At 40.5% G+C, this 25,425-nt stretch overlaps 1 protein-coding gene across 1 annotated transcript in view; it reads right to left on the bottom strand.

Moving 5' to 3' along the window:
* The window catches only part of LOC125465090 (serine incorporator 1-like), a 30,738-nt gene extending 7,606 nt beyond the window's left edge, over positions 1-23,132 (bottom strand). Inside the window, exons 1-6 of the mRNA XM_048558212.2 lie at positions 22,965-23,132; positions 13,576-13,737; positions 7,198-7,385; positions 4,998-5,077; positions 3,569-3,706; positions 1,521-1,690 (exon numbers count right to left, since the gene is read on the bottom strand). Of these exons, the coding sequence (XP_048414169.1) occupies positions 1,521-1,690; positions 3,569-3,706; positions 4,998-5,077; positions 7,198-7,385; positions 13,576-13,737; positions 22,965-23,003 (777 nt within the window). The 5' untranslated portion in view covers positions 23,004-23,132. The remainder of the gene's footprint in view (positions 1-1,520; positions 1,691-3,568; positions 3,707-4,997; positions 5,078-7,197; positions 7,386-13,575; positions 13,738-22,964) is intronic.
* Positions 23,133-25,425: the final 2,293 nt, after the last annotated feature.

Genomic DNA, 25,425 nt, shown 5'->3' with positions numbered 1-25,425 from the left:
TGGATGAGGAAAAAGAATGTACTATAGCCAGGTTTGCAGATGACATAAAAATAGGTGGTAACACAAAGTGGAGAGAATGACAATCTGTAGGGGGATATAGATAGGTTAAGCAAGTTGACAGAGACTTAGCAGATAAAATATAATGTGGGAAAATGTGAGGTTATGCACTTTAGCAGGAAGAATAGAAGAGTTGAGTATGACTGAAATCGAGAATGACTGCAGAAAGCTGTAGAACAGCGGGGCTTATAAGTCCTCAGCTAAGAATCATTAAAAGCTAGCAACGAAGTTCAGTGGACAACAGGAAAAGCAAAATGAATGTTGGCCTTTATTTCGAAGGAAATTTGAGTACGCATGTACAAGGGTTCGCTAAAACTATACAAAGTACCAGTCAGCTTGCAACTGGAATATCATGAACAATTTTGGGCCCTGTACCGAAAAAATACTGGCATTAGAGGCAGTCCAAAGAAAGTTCACTAAAGTGATACCACGTATGGAGGGACAGTCTTGTGATGAGAGGTTGAGCCTTTACTCATTGGAAAATGGAAGAATGAGAGGCGACCCTACTGAAACGTACTAAATTCTTAGAGGATTTGAGAGGATAGATGTAGAATGATTGCTTCCCACTGTGGGACAGTCTAGGTCTTGACAGTATAATCTCAGAATAAGGGGTCACACATTTTAGACAAAGATGAGGAGGAATTTCTTACTCAGTGGGTAGTGAATCTGTGAAATTCTTTATTGCAAAGGGCTGTTAAGGTTGGGTTAAGTATATTCAAGGCTGAGATAGATTTTTTTTAAATCAGCAAGGGAACCAAAGGTTGTAGGGAAAAGGTAGGGAAGTGGAGTTAAGGATTATTAGATTAGCTGCGATTTCTTTGAAAAGTGAAGATGATTTGACGGCTGAATGGCCTTAACTGCCAAATCAACACAGGTCAGACTCTTCTGGTCTAGAACATTTAATATCCCAACATTCAGTCAACAGGAGTATCTAGTTAAGTTTTGTTTCTGTCATAACAAAAAATTAAACTTGTTTTAAAGGCAGTGTGCAAACATTTTTGAAAATCCAGAATGTTTCACTGTGTGGAGTCACTAAATCATACCTTTCTTTAAAAATCATTCAAGGGATGTGGGCGTCACTGACTAGGCCAGCATTTATTGCGTATCCCAAATTTCCCAAAGGGCATTTGAGAGCTGACCATGCTGTGGGTCTGGAGTCGCATGCAGACGAGACCAGGTAAAGGCAATTGTGCACCTTCGCTGATGGCATTATTGAACCAGATTGTTATAAAAACCTATCAACAGTAGTTGTACAGTTGTCATAAGGCTATCTTTTAATTCCACATTTTTACTGAACTCGAATTTCACCATATGCCATGGTTGCATATAAACCCAGCTCCCCAGAACACTATACCCTCCCCACAAAAAGAACTGTGTAACAGTTGGGGAATTTTTGATATGCACGTAGGTGTTTATTTCTGTATCAACAATGCAGGTCACAAACTCTTTAATCATATTCTTACCTGAATCTTTGGCAGGATGGACACAACAGAAACAATGATACAGAAGATGAGGTTCAGACTGATGAACACCTTATTTGCCGTACAGTCATCAGGTTTTGTGTAAAAAATGTATAACACTACAACTGCAGCAATTGACAGAAGATAGTTTATAGCCGTACAGGTAAATAAGGCTGTAAAGGAGAAGATGAATATTGTGAGAAAACAGGCACATTAGTTTTCGAACTATATTAATCAATAATTTTTACCCACATATTGCTTTTATCATAATGAAATGTCCCAAGATGCAAAGCATAATAATGAGCCTCAAACACATGCATGGCCAGATGATGAAAAGTTTGATCCAAAAGGTAGCTTTTAGGGAGTGTCTCAAAGAAGGCAAGGTAAAGAGACAGAAAGACAGAAAGGAATTCCAGAGCTTGGGGCCTAGGCAATTGTTGGCATGACAATCTATGGGGTAACAATTTTAATTAATAACAAGATTACAGCACCGATATCTCAGAATTATGGACTGAAGATAGGGAGGGGAAACACCACGAAGGGGTTTGAAAACAAGGCTGAGAATTTTAAAAGCAAGAAACTGGAAGATGCAGTAACTCAGTTAGGTCAGTGTCCATTGGTCATAAGGAATTGAGTTTGGACGGCCTATTCATTGTGGGAGATAGCCAAGAGCGTGTCAGAATGCCGGGACAAAGTTTTGACAGTTGGAGGTTTATTACTACAGCTGAGATCACAATGTTTGATCACACTCATTAATAAAGTCAAACAAACCTCCACATTCTACATGTGTGCTAAAATAAAAAGTAAGCATAACTGTGAAATAGGCAGTAATCAGTTTCAGAAACAAAGAATGGACCACAAGCATGAATAGTTAACATACTCACAAATTTTATGGTTATAGCTACTTAAAGTGTGAAAGGCCAATAAAAACAATGACAAATATTGTCTCTCTTACTGTCTGACACTGATTTCAAGTGCTTTTTGATGAAGCAATGGGAGAGGTTACTACAGATAAGCTGAAGACCAATGGGTGTATGCAAAATGAGGTTCAGCTGGCAACAAATAGACAGTTTGTAGAATGGTGACCAGTTATCAATGGCAAAGGCCTTCTGCCTAACCAACTATGGAATTGGCTCTCAGGTTGCTGAACAGCTTGTGGGCGTGCACTTAATGCAGAAGCTATTGGACCCCCGACAAGAAGGAGGAGCTATCCTTACTGTGTAGTAAAAGAAGCCTGAAGAAAGAATTCCAGTTTGTTTTCCCTCATCAATTACTGTAAACTGTGGTTCTTTTCCAATGTCAGAGATGTTATAAGTGAGAACCAATCCCCCTGTGTGCCCTGTAAGCAAGTGAAAGTACCTTGAGACAGAGACTGTGGAGTAGCACGTCCTTATAAGCCAAAATGATCATCTCAGTTCGTTTGTGCCTTTTTACTGGGTTCACTGTCTTGCTAGTATTTCTCTTGGCCAATGACACCCATGGGTTTCTGCTTGATTTTCTGTTGTATTTTGGGAGTTTGGAAATACGTACAGAAACTTGATCAATGTTTTTGGAAAATCGGGATCTAAAGGACTGGTTAACTGAGGTATTTTGTGAACTTACACAAATCTTTAACTTTTGTGGTATCGCAGGAATTTCCTGAGATTTATTTCCACTGCATTCCCCAGTAAGACATATCGTAGTTAATTTGACTCTGAGCACCCAATTGCGTCTCTGAAGTGTCAAAACAGTATAATGAGCTGGGTCTCAGATCAAAAACATTACCAACAGGAGCCAGGGCGAAGGTATGTTCCTAGGTCTCAGCTTTTGGATCAAGTTAAGGCATAAAATCCCTAAAAATAGACAGAATTACAAAAAACAAAAAAGGGGCAGTCTTTCTGACTTCACAGCCCAACAAGTACCAAACAAGGTAATGCCAGGAGTGGAAGTAGGTTTTGTGGGAATTGTCTCCCTATCCTCTCAACAGCTCATGAATGTTGCGTGAAGACATCTTTTGAAGCATTCTGTTAATGGAAACAGCAAGAGTAAGATCAGCAAAACATTTTACATACCTGCATACCAGCATTTGGAATTTCCCTCCTCCATGTTCTCAACCCAGAGCTGGCTCCAAGAGTGAGCAAAATCAATGAGAAGTATCAGCTGGATGATAATGAAGCAGAAAGCTCCAACTACACCAAAGTAGAACCACACTGAGAAAGTAAAAAATGAATTTGCTAGTTAAGACTATCAACTTAAATAAAAAAGACCTACCATATAACAGAATAACAGGCTGCTGCATTAAGATACACAACTGAAAGTCTTGTTTCGATTCTCAATCGGTACCAAGATAACCTAATTGACATAAACTGGCCTGCTTTAGTTAGTCAGTCAGTACCAAGCCTCCTGCTGCCAATGACTTGGTGAAAGTATTTTTGAAAATTAATGTTTGTGGATGGAGAGTGAGGCACAACAGGAGCAGGGTGTTCAGCTCCTCAAACCTGTACTGCCTGGGGATTAAAGCAATTGAGGGCAAAACAAAATCATGAGCCGTGGAGGTCTGAATCCTAAAAGTTTTCACGAGCTCTCATCTGCATTATCAAAAATCATAACAGTTGCTACAAAATGTTATATTTTGAAAAATACAAATACTGTTCGATAGTTGTCCCAAAATGGGATTTTCTTCCGTTTAAGAAGGATGCTCATCCAATGACATGTAATTAAGTGATTCACCCTCAAGATTGTTTGACCCCACCCCTGCTGCTCCTGATAGCTGATCTCAGTCAGGTCATTGTTAAGGTGATCTGTTGCATCCCTAATTCCATCATTTTGAAGCAGGAAATATAATTTGCCAGTATTCCTCTTCCATATTCTGGGTAGAAATTGATCATTTGGATATCAGCAGAGGCCAGGACAATCTCTGTTTTGGCGCCCCGTCCACAACAGATACCCACTAAGATAGCTGTCGTTTAGGACCCTGGTTGAAGACTGGCCATAAGTAACGCACAATGCCAAGGGATTGCTGGTACCTCATAGCCATACTCCAAAAGTCCATGCTTTATAAACATAAAAAAGGAAAAGTGGGGAATAAATACACACATGCCATCAGAGAAGAGGTATAGCAGCTGCAATGGAAAATAAAGGACTCCTCCACATCTCCACTCCCTTCCAAAAGTCCATCCAACATTCACATTCCAACCTAACCAATATCAGATCCTCCCTCTTCATTATCACTGATGTCAGTCCCTACTTTTTTTTTAAAAAGTGCTTTATCCTCTCAATGTAAATAGTCACTCTGACTTAAGCAAAACATCGTATATCTCTTGGGCTTGACTTCAATGACGATCAAACCTGTGATCTCAATCCATCCTCATGCTTATCCACTGACCCACTCCTGGATAAATTGGATAATTTACAATTTGTATTGTTGTTCAAGAACAAAAATGAGATTTCCATTTCTTTTAGCACAAACACGATCTCATACAAAGTCATTATGCACAATACCTGTTGTAAAGGTACCATCAGGAATGAAGAAAGCACCAACAGTGATTCCCACTAAGGCCAGAAATTTGAAAAACCAGAATCTAAACAAAAAAACAAACAGATGGCCATTAGCATCAGGACTTATCCACAGCAAGACTTACCAATGCACTCAACAGGAATGTGGCTGCAACTAATTTCCTGTTCAAGGAGATAATGCAGCGTAGTTGGTTTAAGAAATTGTTGATAATTTGCTTTAAGATTCCACTTGTATTATTTGGTCAATTGCTAGCCTGCAGAATTGCTGATATCCCATCTTACAGTTGTCCTCTAAAAATAAGGACTAGGAAAAGGAAAAACACATTTTGAATTCCCAAATACCCTGCTGAAAAGTGTTACAATATTAAGCTAGAAGAGAATTAGCCTCGGCTGCAATGACCTTGCAGACTGCTAACATTCATGGCTAACTCATCAAGGAAGAATAAGTATTGATGGATTGCCATGTCACTGGATGGTACTCCAGCTTGAATTAATGCCATCGTCAGAGTCAAGGTGATTCACCTTGGGTTTTACACTCTTCAATATTTTTGTTATTTTCATTACTTTAGTGCTCAGCTCTTTGGCTAATTCTTCCCAGTATCCTGGCTGACATTTCTCTCTCAATCAAATCCTAAACTGATTATCTGGTCATTATCACAACAGTGTGTGGAACTTCACAGTGTGCAAATTCATTCACGTGCTTCCTACTAAACACAATTACAACACTTCAAAAAGAAATTCAACTGTAAAATACTTTGGGAAGTTCTGAAATCATGAACATTCCTGTACAATTGAATGCCTGACAATTCTCAGACATTTACTGCAATTTAATTTGAAATTCATGGTTTTGCAAATCAAGATTCACTTATTTGGCTGGGATTAGATGATGTTGATTGGCGTGGCTAGTATCCTTGGCAGCCCTGCTTCAGAACTTTTCTGCATTTGCCAACTTATTACCATGACCTTTCTGTTGTAAAATCTAGGGAAGAGACACCAGAGGTGTCACTGATCATACTTAATTCAATAGAAAAAGGTGCAGTGACAGAGGACTTGTGGAAAACTAATGTAAATTGCTATCCTTAAGGCATGAGACCAGTTTGAACATACTGAAGGGGAAAATGGAAGAATATTAAGAAAAATAATAATTATTCAGCATGATTCAAAGATGTTTGACCCACTTTATGGGATTTGACAGTGAGGCAATAAGGACTAGACAAGGGCAATGCAGCAGATGTAATTTATCTGAATTTTTAAAAGAGCTTATAGTCAAAACAGACTAATAAATAAAATCAGAGGAATGGATGGTAGAATGGATTGTTTGAAGACAGAATGCTGAAAGTGGAAATAAAAGGCAGCTATTCAGAGTGATAAAGGTGCGAGGCGCCCAGGGCATGCACATGCCTGGGTCGCCATCACCATTTTGGTTTAGAAATTGTTAAGTCAACTCATTGAGTCATCATCATGTTAAATTTCTGTAGGATTTTTCACAAAACGTAAAATTGTAAAAGTATAGGCATAAAAGCGTGGTGGTATATTTTAGTTGTTCACATAAAACTGGTCCAAAAACAACTTGGATTATTTTGTGAACAAAAACAGAAAAGTTGCTGGAAAAGTTCAGCAGGTCTGGCAGCATCTGTGAAGAAAAAAAATCAGAATTAACTTTCAGAACTTCTGAGGAAGACTCACCGGACCCGAAATGTTAACTCTGAACTTTTTCTTCACAGATGCTGCCAGACCTGCTGAGCTTTCCCGGCAACTTCTGTTTTTGTTCCTGATTTACAGCATCCACAGTTCTTTTGGTTTTTACATTGGATTCTGTTGTATTGTTGTGGATGAGTCATGTAATATAACGATGTACATATGATAATTATCTAGGGATAACCAAGTTTAAAGCTGTCTATGTTATTCTAGGCCTTTTTTTAAGGCTTTTTCTAGGTTTTTCCAAAATATACAGTGGCAACGCTGGAGGCAATGGAAAGGGTACAGAGAAGATTTACAATGGTGATAGCGATACCAGACCAACTAGATATCCCATACATTCTGGTGAAATAATGTTTTTGTTGATAATTCTATTCCCACTGGAGTTAAATCAGACATGTGGCACGATCTGATATGCCCACAAAACAAATCATTTTGCGACTTTTAGCAGTTACTTCAATGATTTTTTTTGGTTGAAGTGGCTTACCCATTCTGCAGACCAGCCCTGGGGTCTTTGCTGCTTTTCACATGGATCATGATCAAAGCAAACAGAAAGAAGAAACCAGCCAGCCCAAAGCACATGCGATACACAGACTTATAGCCCACGATGACATCACAGTTAACATTCGCCTGAATGAAGGGAACACTGGCACTTCCTTCACAAAATCCAGGAATCTAAATAGCAAGAAAGAAATAGGAAATAAGAGATCTTACATAAAGTGAGATTACAAGAAGGCTTTACTTTTTTTTAAATTAGGTGTAGCAACCTGCGCACCTCTTTACATATGAAAACTGCTCAGATGGTAATCAGGGATTCAACCTGACTTTACAATGACAATACCATTCATTGAGAATGGCTGTGATGCTCCCAACAGAGCGATACGGCATGCAGGGCACAGAAAAAGGTGGAGAGTATGGAAGCAAGGGGAAACAGGCGCAGCTGGGAGAACGGAATGGGGCAAGGAGGTGGAGATACAAGAGAGGGGGAAATGAGAAGGAATAATGAGAAGGGGGATGAGACGGGGAGAGGAAGAGGGTGGAACAGAGACACAGAGAGACAGAGAAACATGCTGTGTTCTTCCAGCTTCCTGTTTGTCTACCTTAGATTCCAGCATCTGCAGTTTTTGTCTCTAAACTGGCTAGTAATGGAACAATGGACAAGGGTATACAGATGGATTCATAGCTAACAACAATATCGCAGAAAATACTATTATCCCTAGGTATGCTCTGTCCGACCAGTAATGGTGGCAGTATATAGTTAGAAAAGGATTGTCCTTGTAGTCCCCAACATTGACCATAGCTTTCTTACTGATATTGGTGGGAGTTACACTGGAGTTTACAGGAAGAAGAGGTGATTTGGTTAAAACGTGTCGAAAGGTCTTGGCATGTTGGACATATAAAGTAATTTATTCTTCTTTGAGAACCCAGGACTAGACTGCAGAGTTTAAAAATTATTGGTCACTTTTGTAGGATAGAGATATGGAGAATATTGTTTTCTCCTCAAAGAGCATTGAACAACGTTGGAACACTGACTCAGAAGGCCATGGAGGCAGAGGTCATTGAATGGTTTTAAACTGGAGGTAAATCAATTTTTATCAGCATGGGAATAAAACGTGATTGGGAGGTGGGGTAACTGGGAATATGAAAATCAAACAAACAAATCAGCTACAATCTTATTGAAAATCTGAGTAGTCTTGAAAAGGTAAAGGGCCTGCTTCAGCTCCTAATTCACACTGACTCCACGTTGAGCACCAGCTGAAGGAAACAATGCAGAACACACTCAGTAAGGATCAACATCCATTACCGATTGCGGCTCGGCTGCATCACCCTGGACTGAGCTGAAGCCCAAAACGACACAGCTGCTGGACTGGGTCTGCAGCAGATGGCAAGAGAACCAACAAGAGGGAAAACATACTTGACCTCATTCTCATGAATAAGCCTGGCACAGAAGCATCTACCCATGTGAGGCACAGTGGAAGTTACCACTGCACCTTCCTTGTACACATGACATCCCTTCTTCATACTAATGATAACTTCCATTGTGTTGAGTGGCATTACCTTCATGTTAAATGGGAAAGATTTCAAATAGGTATAAGCAACGCAACTCTGGGCATCCATGAAGTGTTGAAGGCCAATAGAAGCAGCAGAACTGTTCTCAAAAACAATCTGCAAACTCACGGCCCAAGAAATCCCCCAATCTATAATTACCATCAACCAGGGGTCAACCCTGAATCAAAGGATGCAAGAGGACATATCAGAAGCAGCACCTAAAAATGAGGCGTCACCTTGGTGAAGTTAATAACACAGAACTACTTGCAAGCCTCAAAGCATGAGCAGCAACTAATAGAGAGAGCTAAACAATATCAGAGCCAAAGAATCAGATTTAAGCCCTGCAATGTTACATCTTCAGTCGCGAATGGTGGTGGACAATCAAATAATTCACTGCAGGGGGCAGCTCCACAACTAGTTCCATCCTCAATAACTGGGGAGCCCAGCACAGTGATGCATAAGATACGGTCAGCCAGAAGTGCTGGCTGGATGATAGACCTCTGGAGGAGGCCAAGATGTCAGACATCACAGATCCAGGGGTAAGCCAATATGATTCACTCCAGGTAATCACGAAATAACTACAGCTTCTGAACATTGCAAAGTTTATGAACATTGACAACATTCCAGCAATATAACCGAAGACTGGTGCTCCAGAACGTAGCAATCCCTAATAAAGCATTTCCAGTATAGCAAACCACTTGACAAAGTTGCCCAGTTATGTCCTGCACCAATGCAACCCAGTCAGTCAGCTCTCCAGCCTACTCTTACTCATCAATAAAGCGATGGAAAGGATCATCAACAGTCTTATCAAGCAGTACTAGCAATAACATACTCACTGACATTCATATTGGGCCTTACCATGGCCATTCAGTTTCTGACCTCAGGAAGACCTTAGTTAAAACATGAAAAAGCGAGCTCAATGCCGTAACTGAGCTAAGAGTGGCTGCTCTTGGCCTTATGGGAGCACTTCTGAGTGTTAACAACGAGTCCTAGTAAATCTAAACTCAATGGGAGTCATTGAAACATACTCTGTTGGTTGGAGTCAAACCTAGCACAAAAGGAGATGGGTGATGGTTGTTGGAGGTCAGTCATCTCAGCTCCAGGACACCTCTGCAGGAGTCCCCCAGGATAGTGCGCTTGTCCCAGCGATCTTCAGCTGCTTCAGAGGGTCAGAAGTGGGGATGTAGGCTGCTGATTTCATAATGCTCAGCACCATTCACAACTCCTCAGATACTAAAGCAGTATAAATATAGAAATGCCTGGACAATATCAAGACTTGAGCTGACAAGTGGCAATTTAACACTCAAAGAAAACAAGGGCAAAGCAGTCACCATCTCCAATAACAATCTAACCAGTGCCACTCATCATTCAAGTGCATCACTACTGCTGAATCCCTCACTGTCCTAGAAGTGACCACTGACCGTAAACTCATCTGGACTAGCCATTTAAATACCTTGGCTACACAGCTGGTTCACAAGCTAGGAATCCTACAGCAAATAACTCCTCTTTCAACTCTTCAAAGAATGGCCATCACCTACAAGGTATAAGTCAGCAGCGTTCCACTTAACGAGATGTGTACAGCTTCAACATGGCTCAAAAAGCATGACACCATTCAGGACAATGCAACTCAGTTCATGGGCATCACATTCACAAGTATTCATTCCCTCCACCAGCAAAGCACAGGAGTTGTTAGTACCAGAGGCATGACAGAAATTCATCAAGGATCCTTATAAACAGCACGCTCCAAAGCCACAGTCACTACCCACTAGGACAAGGTGATTTCAGCTTCCCCAATATTAACTGGGATAGAGAAAGTCTGAAAGTTTACAGGAGTGGGATTTTACAACTTACCAGGAAAGCTTTTAGGAAGTGTACTGGAACTAAATTTAGGAAACAATGCCAGACAAGTGGTACAAGATTTAATGGGGAGCATTTCAATTATATTGACCACAACCCAGCAAGATTTAAGACAGTCACTAAAGAGGGCAAGAAGAATGGACAAGAAGTAAAGATTTTGAAATTGGGAGCAGCGTGATCTAAATATAAGACATTAGCAGGATCTAGCCAAAGTGGATTTATGGCAACTAGGAAAAATCAGAGCAGTGGAAATCCTTCATAAAAAAAGCAGCAAGTACCAACATTTTCTCATAAATGTGAAGAACAGGACCAACAAGTCCAGAAATCTCTGGATGTTAAAGAACGTATAGGTTTGGACAAGGAAAGCCAATGAAGCTTATCGTAGATACTGAGGACTCAAAACACCATACTTTTAGAGATGCATTGAGAATATGAAGGGAATTTCAATTCCGCACTTTTTGTTTTAAAAAGGAGGCATGAAAAACCACTGGCAAATAAAATACCAAAAACATTTCATAATTACATTAGAGTCAAAAGAATAACCAAGGAAAGAGCAGTGCCCATTAGGGACCAAAGTGACAAATTATATCTGGAGCATAAAGACATGTGTGACATTTCAACTGAGTACTTTGCATCTACATTTAGTAAAGGGAATAACAATTTAAGTACAGAAATCAGGGAGGAGGATTATGATATACTTGAGCAAATCACAACTGAGAGGGAGGAGATATGAATGAATAAATCCCCAGGTCCAGATGAGACGTATCCCAGGCTACTGTGGAAAGCAAGCGAGGAAATTGCACAGGCCCTACATTAACTTTCAGATCCTCGCTGGCCATAGGAAAGGTGTCAGAGGGGTGGAGATCAGCAAATGTGGTCCATTATTCAAGAAGGGTGGCAGGGATAAATCAGAGAACAACTGGCCAATGAGTTTAACATCTGTGGTAGGGAAGTGTCTGAGGGATAGAATTAATCTTAATTTGGAAAGGTAAGGATAGTCAGCATGCCTATATCAGAGGGTGATCATATCGGTCAGGAATTATTGACTTTTTCAAGTCAGTGAGAACATGTTGATGAGGGCAGTGCAGTCGACCCACTTCAGGTAGACATCAGGAAGACTTTTGGCGAGGTGTTGCATGGACGGCTGGTCAGGAAGCCAAAGGCCAATGGGACCCAAGGCAATTTGATAAATTGAATTCAATATTGGCTTAGTAAGAAGCAGAAAGTACAGTTTGTTTTTGTGCACGGAAGTCTGTATCCTATGGCATGGGTGTTGGATCTGTTGCTGTTTGTTGAATACATTTAATGGCCTAGATACAAATATAGGAGGTTTGATCAACAAATTTGCAGATGGCATGAGAATTGGTGGGGTGGTAAATAGCCAAAAGATTCAGACTGTAGGACAACGGACAGGTTACTCAGGTGGGCAGAACAATAGCAACAAAAATTTAATCCAGCAAAGTGTGAGGTGATGGATGTTGGAGGACTAACAAGGCAAGGGTCAAATGGTCAGACCCAGTAAGGTACAGCTGGGTCAGAGATTACTTGAGGCTCATGTCCATAGATCCTTGAAGACAACAAGATAGATGGATAAGGTGGTTACTCAGGTATGTGAGATATTTGCCTTTATTAGTTGAAGCATTGAGAATAGTAGACAAATTATGCTGGAGTTGAACAAGACATTATTTAAGCCATGGCTGGAGGGAAGAGGTTGAGAACGCAGGACCTTTGTGATGATCTCAGCTGGGGCAGAAATATTGTCATCATGCTGTCCAGCCAGTTAAGCTAACCGACCTGGCACATGGTGACTCTCAGATTAAACCACCACCAGTCACCTTTCTCTAATGACTCAGCAGCTCTGTATTCCAATAGGACAATGGAGGCTTTTACCTAAGCTGTATACAAACTGATCTACTGGAACTAATCAGATGTTGCACAATTCTTACAACTGTACAGAAATGTCCAATAGTACAAGAAACACAAAATCTGTGCACAGTGGGTGTATACAAAATGGTAGAAAGAAGCATACATTTCAATAGTTCCCAAATCAAAGATTCAGTTAAAACAAGCTAATTGTCAACAACATTCAGTAATGCTACAACACATCCTTCAGGCATCTGACAAGTTTCTTTACTTTTAGAACTATAAAGGAATGATGTTCTATCATGTTACATTCTCCGTGCCATTTAAAGAATCTAGTTTTCAACAGGAAATCGACATACCACAGGAAGCACAGGGCAGAGCAAGGTCATTTTCTTTCTTTATTCATTCACAGATGAGGAAGTCGCTTGCTAGGCAGTATTTATTACCCATCCCATTTGCCCGGGGGCAGTTCAGAGTCAACCACATTGCTGTGGGTCTGGAGGCCATGTAGGCCCAGACCAGGTAAGGTCGGCAGTTACCTTCCCTAAAAAGGACATTAATGAACCAGATGGGTTTTTCCAACAAATCGACAATGGATTCACGGTCATCATTAATTCCAGATCTTTAGTGAATTCAAATTCCATCATCAGCCAAGGCAGGATTCAAACCCGGGTTCCCAGAACATTATCTGGGTCTCTGGATTAACAGTCCAGCGATAATACCTCTTATGGTCTAGGCCATCGCTTTCCCTGGTCGCAGTTACATTCCAAGGCATAAATGCTAATTTAAAGATCAAATTGAACTCTCCTATATAGAAATTAATAAAAAGAAATATTATCTTGGGCTTTGAAAATAATTTGTTCTATTTTTTGATTTACTGTCTTGAAAATATGACTTATTAGGATAGGGTTTCAGGTTCTAGAACCCCTATTCTTGTTATAATTTTTCTATGCGCTCCATCATGGACCACACAAAGAATGGCTCCTTACAGTGAAGCGTTTGTTTAGCAGCTAGATTCCAACAAAGCAAATCCCAGCAGTTTCAGACTCTTGAAAAGAGAGGCTGGACTAAATTCGAAGAAATATTACATATGTACCTTCTTTAGTTGAGCTTCAATGCCTGGTGCTATCAAAATACATGAAACAACTGTTCCTAGGAACAAGAAGCAGCCATAGGCAAGGCGAGTCACCACAGAGTTCTTGGCAGAGGGGCAGCAGGCACAAAGTAAGCATGATGCACTTCCACATAGACACGAGGCCTAAAATAAAAAATAATTAGAAATATAATTCATACTACTTCCAATTCACCTTTTTAACAATAATTTGCATTTTAAAAATACCTTTAATGCATTAAACAAAAACAGTATTTCACAAAAACCAGAAGTCATTAGTCATTAATACGCTTTATATAGTTAAACAAGTCATAATCTCAAATCCTTTTTCATTCCCTTTATTCTTTGATGAACTGCAAACACTTCTACTCCCTAAAATTGAATGTCCAAAAAAAAATCTGGTCGATATTTCACCGTACATCTGGTGATTTCCGTCCCTGCGATACTTGTTAACAAAATGTATCTATGCTTAATCTCCACTGAAATCTGCCAACACTGTGGTAAAGAGGTTCAGGTAGAGAGGCAAGAAACAGAAAAGAGTTGAACAAACTAACTGGCCATCACTAAAATGTTCCTCTCAAATTATCAAGCCAATAGAGAATTCCAGATTCTCTAATTTAACGTTCATTCCTTTCAACTGCAAAACTACTGACCCAAGTTTAACATTAAATGTAAGCATGGCCAACAACACTGATTGCTGTCCGTAGATGCCACAATAGCAATTTCCAAAGTACCCACATACAGGCAAGTGTGAAATCCAGCAATTGCACTGTAATTATCCTGCTTCTCCATGGGCTGATCTGCAACAGTACCTCATTGATAGATTCATACAAAGATGTGAAGTCGGGGTACTTACTTGCTAAAAGTGCTAAAAGTTATTAGGGTTAATTTATTTGAATATGAGTGAATTTGTAATCTATGCAACCTGTCATCTTTGTGGCCAAATAACCACCCTAGCACAGACAGCATTACAAATTTGCAATCTCATTCCCTGAACTTGAGAGTTGGAAATGTAAGGTGGTCATCTTCTTTCTCTTCCTCAACCCCCATCATTTGTATATTAATAAAGCATGGAAACAGACTCTTCGGTTCAACTAGTCCATGTCAAACATAATCCCAAATTAAACTCGTCCCACCTGCCTGCTCCTGGCTCATATCCCTCCAAATCTGTACTTATTCAAATGTCTTTTTAATGTTGTAATAGTATCCACATCCACCAGTACCTCAGGAAGCTCCTTCCACATGCAAACGACCCTCTGTGTAAAATATTTGCCCCTCGTCTTTTTTTAAATGTCTCTCCTCTCACCTTAAAAATGTGTCCCCTTGCCTTGAAATCCCCCATTCTAGGGAAAGACAACTGCCTTCAACTCTATCTATACCCCTCATTATTTTATAAAACTTCAATCAGGCCCCTCTCAACCTCCCAAGTTCCAGTGAAAAAAGTTATTTGGTTTCCATACATGATGTAAAGCTCAACACTACTTCCTGGTCCAGGTGTTGCAAGTTTCAGCATGGAACATTTTTCAACCCAACTGGTTTAGAAGACACACCACTGACTAGGTGCCCTTCTCACACACGCCAAATCATTTGTGAAAACCAGTTAATGAAATCAAGTCTCCAGTCAAAGTCCTGTACAAAAACATACGGGAATTATGCAAGTAGTGAAAATTGACTGCCATTCCTGATTTGCAGATTGCAAAATCAGGTCAGTATCTCTTGGAGCCTAAATCTCATACCAAGTTTTCAATGTCCTTTCCGATTCTAAAGCCATCAGATATGGTTAACCTGAGGACCATGAATTCTCCGATCTCAACAATTATTTGATAACGTAGAGTCACTAGTATGGAAGCAGGCCATTCGGCTCATCAAGTCCAGAGTGACCCTCCGAAGAGCATCCCATCCAGACTCACCCCAGACCCTATCCCTGAATTTCCCACCCTGGACACTATGGCTAAGCTAAATTGCCCAATCTACCTAACCTGGACAACTTCGAGACTGTGGGAGGAAAATGGAGCCCCTGGAGGAAACCCAGGCAAACACAGGCACAACGTGCAAACTCCGCACAGACAGTGACCCAAGGATGGAATTGAACCTGGGTCCCTGGTGCTGAGGCAGAAGTGCTAATCACTGAGTGACTGTGATGTCTCTGCATACAAGAGAATTACCGCATATTAAATGGCAAGAGAGGAGGGGTTGGTTGAAGAAGCAAAACTAAATTTAAGAGAATTAATCCTAGACATGTTCATAACAACAGTGGTCTTATTCTGCAGCACTACATTTTTTCTTCATTTCTGCATTTTATGCTTATAGCGGGGAGCAATGGAGGAAGAAAATATTCTAAGTTTTCTCTCCGTGAAGCACACATGCTTTCTAGATTAGAGCTCCACGAAACCCATTCCTTATCTGAGAGCTTGGTCAGGGAGAGTCACCAATTGTTTAATCAAAAGGCCAACACAAAATCTGGAACCAGTCCTTGCACTACAGTTTCCAGCAGAAATAAATGGAAACAAAATTTAAGAGAAGCAACTCTAACTCATTTTCTCTACTATACCTGCAACCACCAAGGCTATAAGGACATCTACTGTCACTTTGCTGACACATACCTAACAAGTACTGGGAAAGGGCTAATTCAAACAAAAGAATCTAACCATTTCCCCTTGACACTTAACTGTGTTACTATTGCTAAATCCTCCACCATCAACAGTGTGAGATTACCACAGAAACTGAACTGGAACAGTCATATAAACTCCGTGGTTACAACAACAGCTCAGAGATTGAGAATTCTGCAGAGAGGAACTGACCTCCTGACGTCAAACGAGCCTGGGACTCTTGTTTTGAACAATTACTTCAAGTTACCTTAAAAAATTTATTGACTACTGGGTATCAGAAAACACCATTAACGGCTGTAAAGCAAATACAACAAATGTGCACAAAGAGAAGGAATTAATCAAAAATTAATGAGTAAACATCAAAATTAGCAATACATTTTGATGGTTTAAGTGTTAAACATTGGAGACCACTGACTTCCTAAAATAAATGAGATTCTGTCTCTGGAACCGAGGCCTAACAGTAATTTATGCTTTTCAATTCACGATAATACCATGATCATGGATTATAATTTGTACACTGAACATCAGTATGGGGGAAATATGACAGCATGCTGTATCGATTTCAAAGCTCTGCATTATTTGATACCCAAGAGAAATGAATAAGCTGCTCTCATCGTTACAAAACTCAATCAGCTGGTATGCACACAAATGCAATATGACCAATTTGCCATGTACTGAGCCATGGCCAAAAATCTGCATCATAACTCTGATGATAGGTCAGTAACAAATAGGTACTATATTGAAAGCAGAACTAACAAAACTGCACAAATATTTGTGTTGTTGTTTATATTCTTTGCATCAGACATGTAGTTTCGTCAAACTCACATCTTTCCCTCGAGTACAAAAGCATTTAAGTCATCTGGATACACACACACCAGATAATTCAATACAGTTTTTGTTGTCTGCCAGTTCATTCCCATGTCTCTAGGGGCTAAACAAATTAAGCACTTGAACAGATGAACAAATAAAAATCTCCTACACATTTTGACAAACATTTGAACTGCAACAGGCTTCAAGTAAAATGTTCACTTCTCACGGCTTTGTATAAATTACCAAAAGTTTTGTGAATTTTATGATATTATGGCTGGGTTTTTCTTATTCCCTCTTCATCTAAATGTATTTTAAAAAGCAGCCTCCAACCTATTCTGACACTCAATACCTTCTGTTTCAAGTTCACCTTCTCAACCACCCTCTTACCTTTCTGAAGCCATTGTCAATCATGTCATACTCAGTTCTCTGCAAGAGCAACTCCAGCAGTCCCAGTACCATGTCTTCCCCTCCAGCCCTGTCCACGGTGTTATCTAACACCCTTTTTTCATAAGCTAACTGTATTCATCTGCACTCTCCTCTGGCAGTGCACTCTAGATTGTTGGTTCTTTTGCTAATCAACTTAAAACAGAGCTCCTCATTTTCAATTCTACCCAGACCCACACGATTTTGAAACTTGAATCTCTCCTCAATCTACAGTTCTATTAAGGAATGCAACCAAATCTTCTAAAGTCTACGCTCAATTTTATACCTCCATTCTTGGAACCATTCTCAAATCTCTTCTGCATCCTCTCAAAATCTCTCCTACCCCTCCTGAAGTAGTTTGTTTCTCTTGGGGCCCAAAAATGATCAGTCTTAAGTCTTGAGAATATACAATTGAGTATCCACATTCCTCTGGGGAGTATCTCAGGCACAATGACCAGAAAACCTGAATGATGTAATAGGATTAGAAGGAATTTCTAAATCACCAACCCTTGTCCAACATCAAGACACAGACCCCAGTCAGGGGGATGGGCCCCTCAGCAGTTGTCCTTTCAAACTGAAGAATTTCATCAATTTCAATTAGTCTATTTTGCATTATGAATTTAAGTAGTATGAAGAAGGAACAGAATTGAAGGTCATCCTGCATGCTTTCTCCAATCCTAATTCTGAAAATGCTCACAGGCCACGTCTCCACCAATACCAAGTTTTGTGTCACCACTGGGGGGTCTTCAGCAAGCTGCATGTGTTTCTGGTATTCCATTGAATCTTATAGCCCTGACATCATCATCCATCTACTCCACCATCCCATGCGATTCCTAACTACCCACTAGCCAAGATCCTGTATGATACTTGCAAGTCTATACATAATTAATGTAAAGGAAGTGCAAATACTGTTACATTGGCAAAAAAAAAGGGTTTTTTGCAGCAAATGATGCAGTGCTCCATTGTTGTTTAGAACAGCCAGCATAGATTATGTACTCATGTCTTTGAAACAATTGCTTTCTGACTCAGAATGCCACTGACTAGGCCAGAAAGCAAGAATGTGTTTCAATATTACAGCTGAGCTGACCAATATTTATTTTTGCTCAATGTGATCAGTACTAAGACATGGCTCATTTCCAAGTTAACTTATCTTTACAATAGATTTATGCAAATAAATCTACTTGTGGCTCTTCCAGATTGGCCAGTTTTTACGTAGCACTTCAAATATCAACATTTTCTTGAAAACAAAATACACCATTTTTGTACGGACATCCTTCATATTTACAGAAGTGGGATGAATTAAATAGCTCTTTCAAAGAACTGGAACTACTAAGATTGTCTCCTTCTGTGCTGTCTCAAAAACTTTGGGGATATGTTTAATTGTAGAAACATAGTTAATACCATGAACACAACACAATTCTGCTTTTGAACTTCAGAAGGAAGGTCACATGGGACTCTGGAGTAAGAAAGAGAATTAATCTTTCATTCTCTAGAGATACAGGCAGACCTACTGAAATTTTCCAGCACATTTCTTTCTTTAGTGCAGACCTTCAGTATCTGCAAGAAAGGTTTTCACAAAAAGCTGAAGTTCTGAAAGAAATGGGCATGGCAACCCTCTAAATATCTTGAAAATGCATTCATAATTTTATTTGAAATGCCTGAATCTCCTTGCCTTCCAGTGCACAGATGTGTCCCAAATCAAGAACGGCAAACTAGCACAGTGCAAGATCCAGGGAGACTTGCTGAATAACACACTAAACTTGGAGCAGCTACTGCCGAGGTGGAATTGAAAAACATTTCTGTCCGAGGCCTGTGAGGCATAACAAACCAAGGACTGGAGTCAGTAGACTCCTTCCACTTCATGTACATTGTGAACATTAAGTGTGCTGGAATTGTACTGACATCAGGGTGGAACAACGTGCCTGTAGAAATTTACCTCAATTCCAAATGTTTTGCTCTTGGGCTCAGAGCCTCTCATGCAAATGTACATCATGATTATTAATGCTATTTCAGTGGTATTGAAACATCTAAGAGTAGAACGCGATGTACAGCAACAAGTTGCATTTGTTGCATCTTTTGTAACTGTCAACCCACAATATTTTGTAATGTACTTTTACAAACCACAAGAATACAATATATCTTTCTAAGCAAAATTATGGATTTTTAAGAGTTAATTTAAGTTTTACATCCAAACTTTCGATTCTCCACATCTTTAAAGCATTGTTAATGATGTAAAAACTGAAACAGCTTATCAGTAAATCTGGAAACAAAAAGCCAGAATCAGTTCAAATGCCCATCAAGGCATATCAGGTAAAATTATGAATGCATTTTCAATGGCCCTTTGATCCAGCTCCAATATCCAATATGATAATGGCTGATCATCCTTGTTTCTGCTATCATCCCATATGCTTTGATCCCTTTAGAGCCAAGAATGATATCAAACTCCTACTTCAAAACACTCAACATTTTGACCTCAACCAACTGCTTTCTGTGGCAGCGAATTCCACAGGCTCAACATTCATTTGATGACTAGATTTTTCCTCATCTCAGTCCTAAGTAGCTTGCCCCATAACATTAGACTCTAACCCTGGTTCTGGGAAAAACAATTACAAGTGAAATTTTATCCAATTCAAATTTGCTCCAGATAATCTACTGTGCGCATTTGATTTTCCGTGCACATCTTTTGTTAAAAATTCATATCAATACACTCAGAGACATCTCAAAAAGACAACAAATAACAATTAGCTCTGCACTTCTGGATTGATTATTTTTGTAATACTGTCATTCAATAATTATAACCAAGCAAAAACGCAACTGATAATGTGATTCTCAGATAAGATTTTAAAACAGTTTGAAACTAATAAGCTTCCATAAAAGTACACATGGTCAACAGTATATAGACCAGAGTAAAGGTGGGAAGTGCAAGAGCGAATAAATCTGAAAGTGAAAGCACATCTCAATGATGGGGACCATAAAACTATCATTTGTTGCCATAAAAGGCCATATCGTTCACTGCTGTTCTTTAGGGAAGGAAATCAGTCATCCTTACCAAGTCTGGCCTCCATGTGAGTCCAGACTCTCAGCAGTGTTGTGGACTCCTAATAACTCTTTGAAATGTCCTAACAACTCAATCAGCTCAAGGGCAATTAGGGATGTGCCACAAATGCTGGTCTTGCAGCAAAGTCCACATCCATGAAATAAAGAAAAAGCTCAGGCTTTGTGCACATAGGGGATGTGTAAACGTTTGAACATCAACCTGTCGAACAAAGCAAAAAGGAAGCGTTACATACACTCAGTACTGGGACGTAAGTTATTTTCCAATGACATGAATGATTTGGACCCTCATACTTGAAGTACAATTTCACGTTAATAAAAGGAAGAGGGTGAAAAACTTCAGGAAGACATAAATAAACAATTCAGAATGAGTGTTAATTAGCAAATAAACTGCAATGTTGATAAATGCAAAGCAGTAATTTCTGGGAGAGAGAATTAGCAGATCCCATACTTCCTGAAAAACAAGTGTGAACATGGAGCAAAAGATTCCGGGGGCACAGGCACACAAAATACAAAAACTGTTGTTTAAATATAAAAAAGCACCAGTGTTATTTCTGGAACAAATAAACTTGAAAAAAAACTAAAAAGTTATGTTAAGCTCTCAGGGAACCTTGGTCAGACTATGCTTGGGAATACGTGGACAGTTCTCCATTATATCAAGGCACTGGATATAGTTCTGTAGTATGCTGGTAGTGTCCCTATCTCTGAACCAGGAAGCTAAAATTTATTTTCCATCCACTCCAGAGGGGTGTCCCAACACTTCTGAAAAGTTTGACCAAAAAAAAAGTCTCTAATCAAACCAAATGCACTCAGAATTCATGCAGTACAGTGGTATTGTACCTGAGCCAGAAGGGTTCAACACCATGTGCCTTGAATATGTGTCAAACCATAAAAGCCAAAAGAACTGTGGATGCTGTAAATCAGGAACAAAAGCAAAGTTGCTGGAAAAGCTCAGCAGGTCTGGTAGCATCTGTGAAGAAGAAAACAGAGTTAATGTTTCAGGTCCGGTGATCCTTCCTCAGAACTTACGTCCTCAGAACATGTCTGAACAAGATGATTAAAAAAACAATAACAACATTAGAGAAGACTCAAAAGAAGTTGAAATAGTTGAGATGACAAACACATACATTGTAGGATAAGCGAAACATATGAACATGAAAGGAGTGGAACGAAAAGTTGACAGGTTCAGAAGACTGAGATGAAGCTTAAACACCCAGCAGATTTGATGTGCAAAGTTTCAGTACTGCAAATACTGTTCTCTAATTATGTTTTTGGGAGCAGTTTGGCAAGTTGCACTTGGTCAGATAAATTAATAATTCAGATAAATAACATTTCAATTCTAATTTAGTACTTCAAAAATTGGTCAATTTGATAACCATCATACTTACATACCTAACACGTAGGCTGATCTCAAAAGCATGACTGCCTAATTAAGTGAGGGGAAGAGAATAAAGTCTTTCAAATAATCATGGTACCCGTCACAACCAGACCCGATGTTCCAGTTCAAAGCAATGCAGTTTGGAGCCTCCCTCCTCAATCCCCAACCACTGAGACTCAGCTGCTACCAGACGTCTACTCTCAGGAGAATAAAAGGAAGTAAATAAAACTACGTGAGCTGCAACCACTTGAGTTAGCAATTCAGTATTAACAAGGTCTTACTCCAAATACTATTCCTCTCTATCAGCAAGGGCTGAGAGTGAAAACCCGAAAGAACTGTGGGTGCTATAAATCAGGAATAAAAACAAAGTTGTTGGGAAAGCCCAGCAGGTCTGGCAGCATCTGTGAAGAAAAAAAAGTTAACATTTCGGGTCTGGTGACCCTTCCGTACAGCGTTCCTTTAAAAGGACGTAAAATTAACCATCTGATTTGTAATGATGCAATTCCCAAAGTACATCGTGATGTAAGCCACAAGAAAAAAAACAGCAAACTATTATTCAGGTACAAATAAAATATGTCCACAAAATATATCACGAGAATATTGTTAATTAAAACAAAGAAAATCGACAAAAACAAAGCAAATTAAGGAAGAAAGATGTTATGAGGAAACCCAGCTGGTCTGACACCGAGTTCATTAAACAGTAAGTGAAATATTTATCACACATAAAAATAGTCCAACTGTACAAATTCCCAGCTCCTGGAGAGAAAGCTAATAATTAAAAACACCTTTTCAAAGTAGAAATTGGGGGTATTTCTGCTTTAATATGGTCGGGAGGACAGTGATCAGATCTGTAGACAGGAATACCAACATCAAAGCCACTTAAACACTGGAATTTATTGTTGGATCAAGGGGAGGCAGATACAGCTGGAGACCGTGTTGAGTCAGGGTTGACAGGCCTGGTCAGAGAGGGGACAGGCCTGGTCAGAGAGGGGACAGACCCCACACAGGAGAACTACAAGAGGCCAGGCCACCAGACAGAAACGTTCGGCCCCACACACCTTCCCAGAGCAGGAAACGTGACCCGAGATATGGATACTCACACAACTAGCAAGAGAACAGATTGCCAAGCAGGCTCCCATGGTGTCTCACACCCAGCCCTCAACCTCACCGATCACCACGTAGTGTCTTGACTGCTCACTCGCCCCAACAACTGCTGACTGGGTCTTGTTCGGCTCTTTCCGGAAACGCGCGGTGTTGTTGGGGTTAGTGGTAGCGGCTCTCCACGAGGGCTCAGGAGCGCCACCTCGTGGGCGGCGAGGACAGCTCGCCCCTTCCTCCCCAAACAACACCGCCACCTACAGGCTGGGAGGACCACAGTTCATCGATCATAGAAAGGCTGTCAGGCGCAGTGTGATTGAATTTTCTGAAGAAGGGTACCGACTTGAAGCATCAACTTTCTTGCACCTCTAATGTTGCCTGGCCTGCTATGTTCATCCAGCTCTACACCTTGTCATCTCAGTGTGATTGATGTTGGCTGATCTGAGTCACCAGGGGGAGGTGCCACACCAGACACTGTAGCCCAGTGATGTGGCCTCAGCTGGAGTATTGTAGACAGCCCTGGGCGTTACACTTGAAGAAGAATGTGGAAGCATTAGACAAAATGCTAGGCAGAGGCTTGGAAACCACTTTGTGCAACGCCTGCGCTTGGTTCATGACAAACGACTGCACCTCCTAGTCACCATACACTTCAACTCCCCCTCCCACTCCTTGGCTCACATGTCCATCCTGGGCCTCCTCCAATGCCACAGTGATGTCACCTGAAGGCTGGAGGAACAGCATGTCATATTTCACTTGGGAATCCTGCAGCCCAATGGTCTCAAAGTGGACATTACGAGCTTCAAAATCTCCCCACCTCCGACCTTATCCCAAGATCAGCCCATCTCATCCCCGCCTCCTTGACCTATCCGTCTTTTCTCCCACCTCTCCTCCCATCTCAACCCCCACCCCAACTTCCTACCTACTAGCCACATCCCCTTCCTTGACCTGTCCGTCTTCCCTCTCACCTACCCGCCACTCCCTCCTCACTGACCAACCCCCATCCCAACTCCCTACCTACACTCACCTGTACTGGCATCATCCCCACCTCCTTGACCTGTCCATCTTCTCTCCACCTATCTGCTCCTTAATCCACCTTCTATCAGCCGCTCCCCCTTTCTGTATTTATTTCAGAATCCCCTTCCCCTCCCCCATTCCTGAAGAAGGGTCCAGACCCGGAATGTCAGCTTTCCCTCTCTTCTGATGCTGCCTGGCCTGCTGTGTTCAGTCAGGTCCACACCTTGTTATCTCAGGCTCCAGCATCAGCAGTTCCTACTATCTCAGACAGAGTGCTAGAATGGGTTTATGAAAAGGATGCATATGGCTCAAATGTCACCTCTAGGTGTTGCAGAGAGTGCACATGATCAAAGATGAAGCTAACAAAAACACAAATTGCTGGAAAATCTTAGCATGTCTGGCAGAATCTGTGGATAGAAATCAGAAATAACTTTTTTGGTCCAGTGACCCTTCTTCGGAATGGATGGTAGCTAGAAAAATGTTTTTTATTTATGTGTAGAAGATAAAAAGGGAGTAGACGAAATGATAGATGGACATGGACCCAAAGAGAGAGTAGAACAGTTGGACAGACAAAGGAGTGGATAACAGTCAGCCTAGGAGAATGAATGGCTGCTAATGGGGACGATAAGTGATTAACAATGAGTTGTGTGTAATAGCAGACCATGTGACAACGAGGCCTGGTGTATGAGGGTTGCAGTAAGAATCTGGGAGAAGGTACCTCAAGCCCTATTGAGTTTAGAAGGCAGTAGAGTTCCCAACTGGAAAATGAGTTGCTGTACTTTCAGTTAGTGCTGAGCTTCGCTGGAGGACTGCAGCAAGTCAGAATTAGACATGTTGGCCAGGAAACAAGGTGGTGTGTTGAAGTAGCAGGCAACTAGAAGGTCAAGGTCTTTATTGCGGACAAAATGTAGATGTTCTGCGAAGATGGTCAGAAATTTCTGAAGAAGGGCCCAGACCTGAAACGTAGCTTTCCTGCTGCTCTGATGCTGCTTGGCCTGCTGTGTTCATTCAGCTCTACACCTTATTCCTATTTTTTAGCTGACTTTAAGATGGGGCCAGTTGCCCACTTTGAATATAAAAGATCCTATAACATATACAAAGAGTAGAGCATTCATCCACAACAGCAAATATTTATCCCTCAAACAACACCACTAAAAAATTATGATCTGGTTATTTGTCACATTGCTAGATCTATATAAATTTGGAGCTACAAAACCTACAACAGGAGCATATTTCAAGAGTATTTCATGAGTTGCAAATTGTTTTAGATACTCTCGGGGTTTCAAATGGTGTTGTATAAAGGCTTGGCTTTATTTTTCTATTACACCTGACAAGTTGCCCTTCACGGATAAAAACAACACATTTTACTTTGGCCAAAATTGGGAAAGCATACTGCTTTAATCTAAGGAAGCTATTGAAGGTGATGTTGCAGTTTTGAAACAAGTTACT

Source organism: Stegostoma tigrinum, chromosome 24, assembly GCF_030684315.1.
Source record: "Stegostoma tigrinum isolate sSteTig4 chromosome 24, sSteTig4.hap1, whole genome shotgun sequence".
NCBI classification, from domain to species: domain Eukaryota; kingdom Metazoa; phylum Chordata; class Chondrichthyes; order Orectolobiformes; family Stegostomatidae; genus Stegostoma; species Stegostoma tigrinum.
This window is presented reverse-complemented; position numbering and strand designations above follow the sequence as displayed.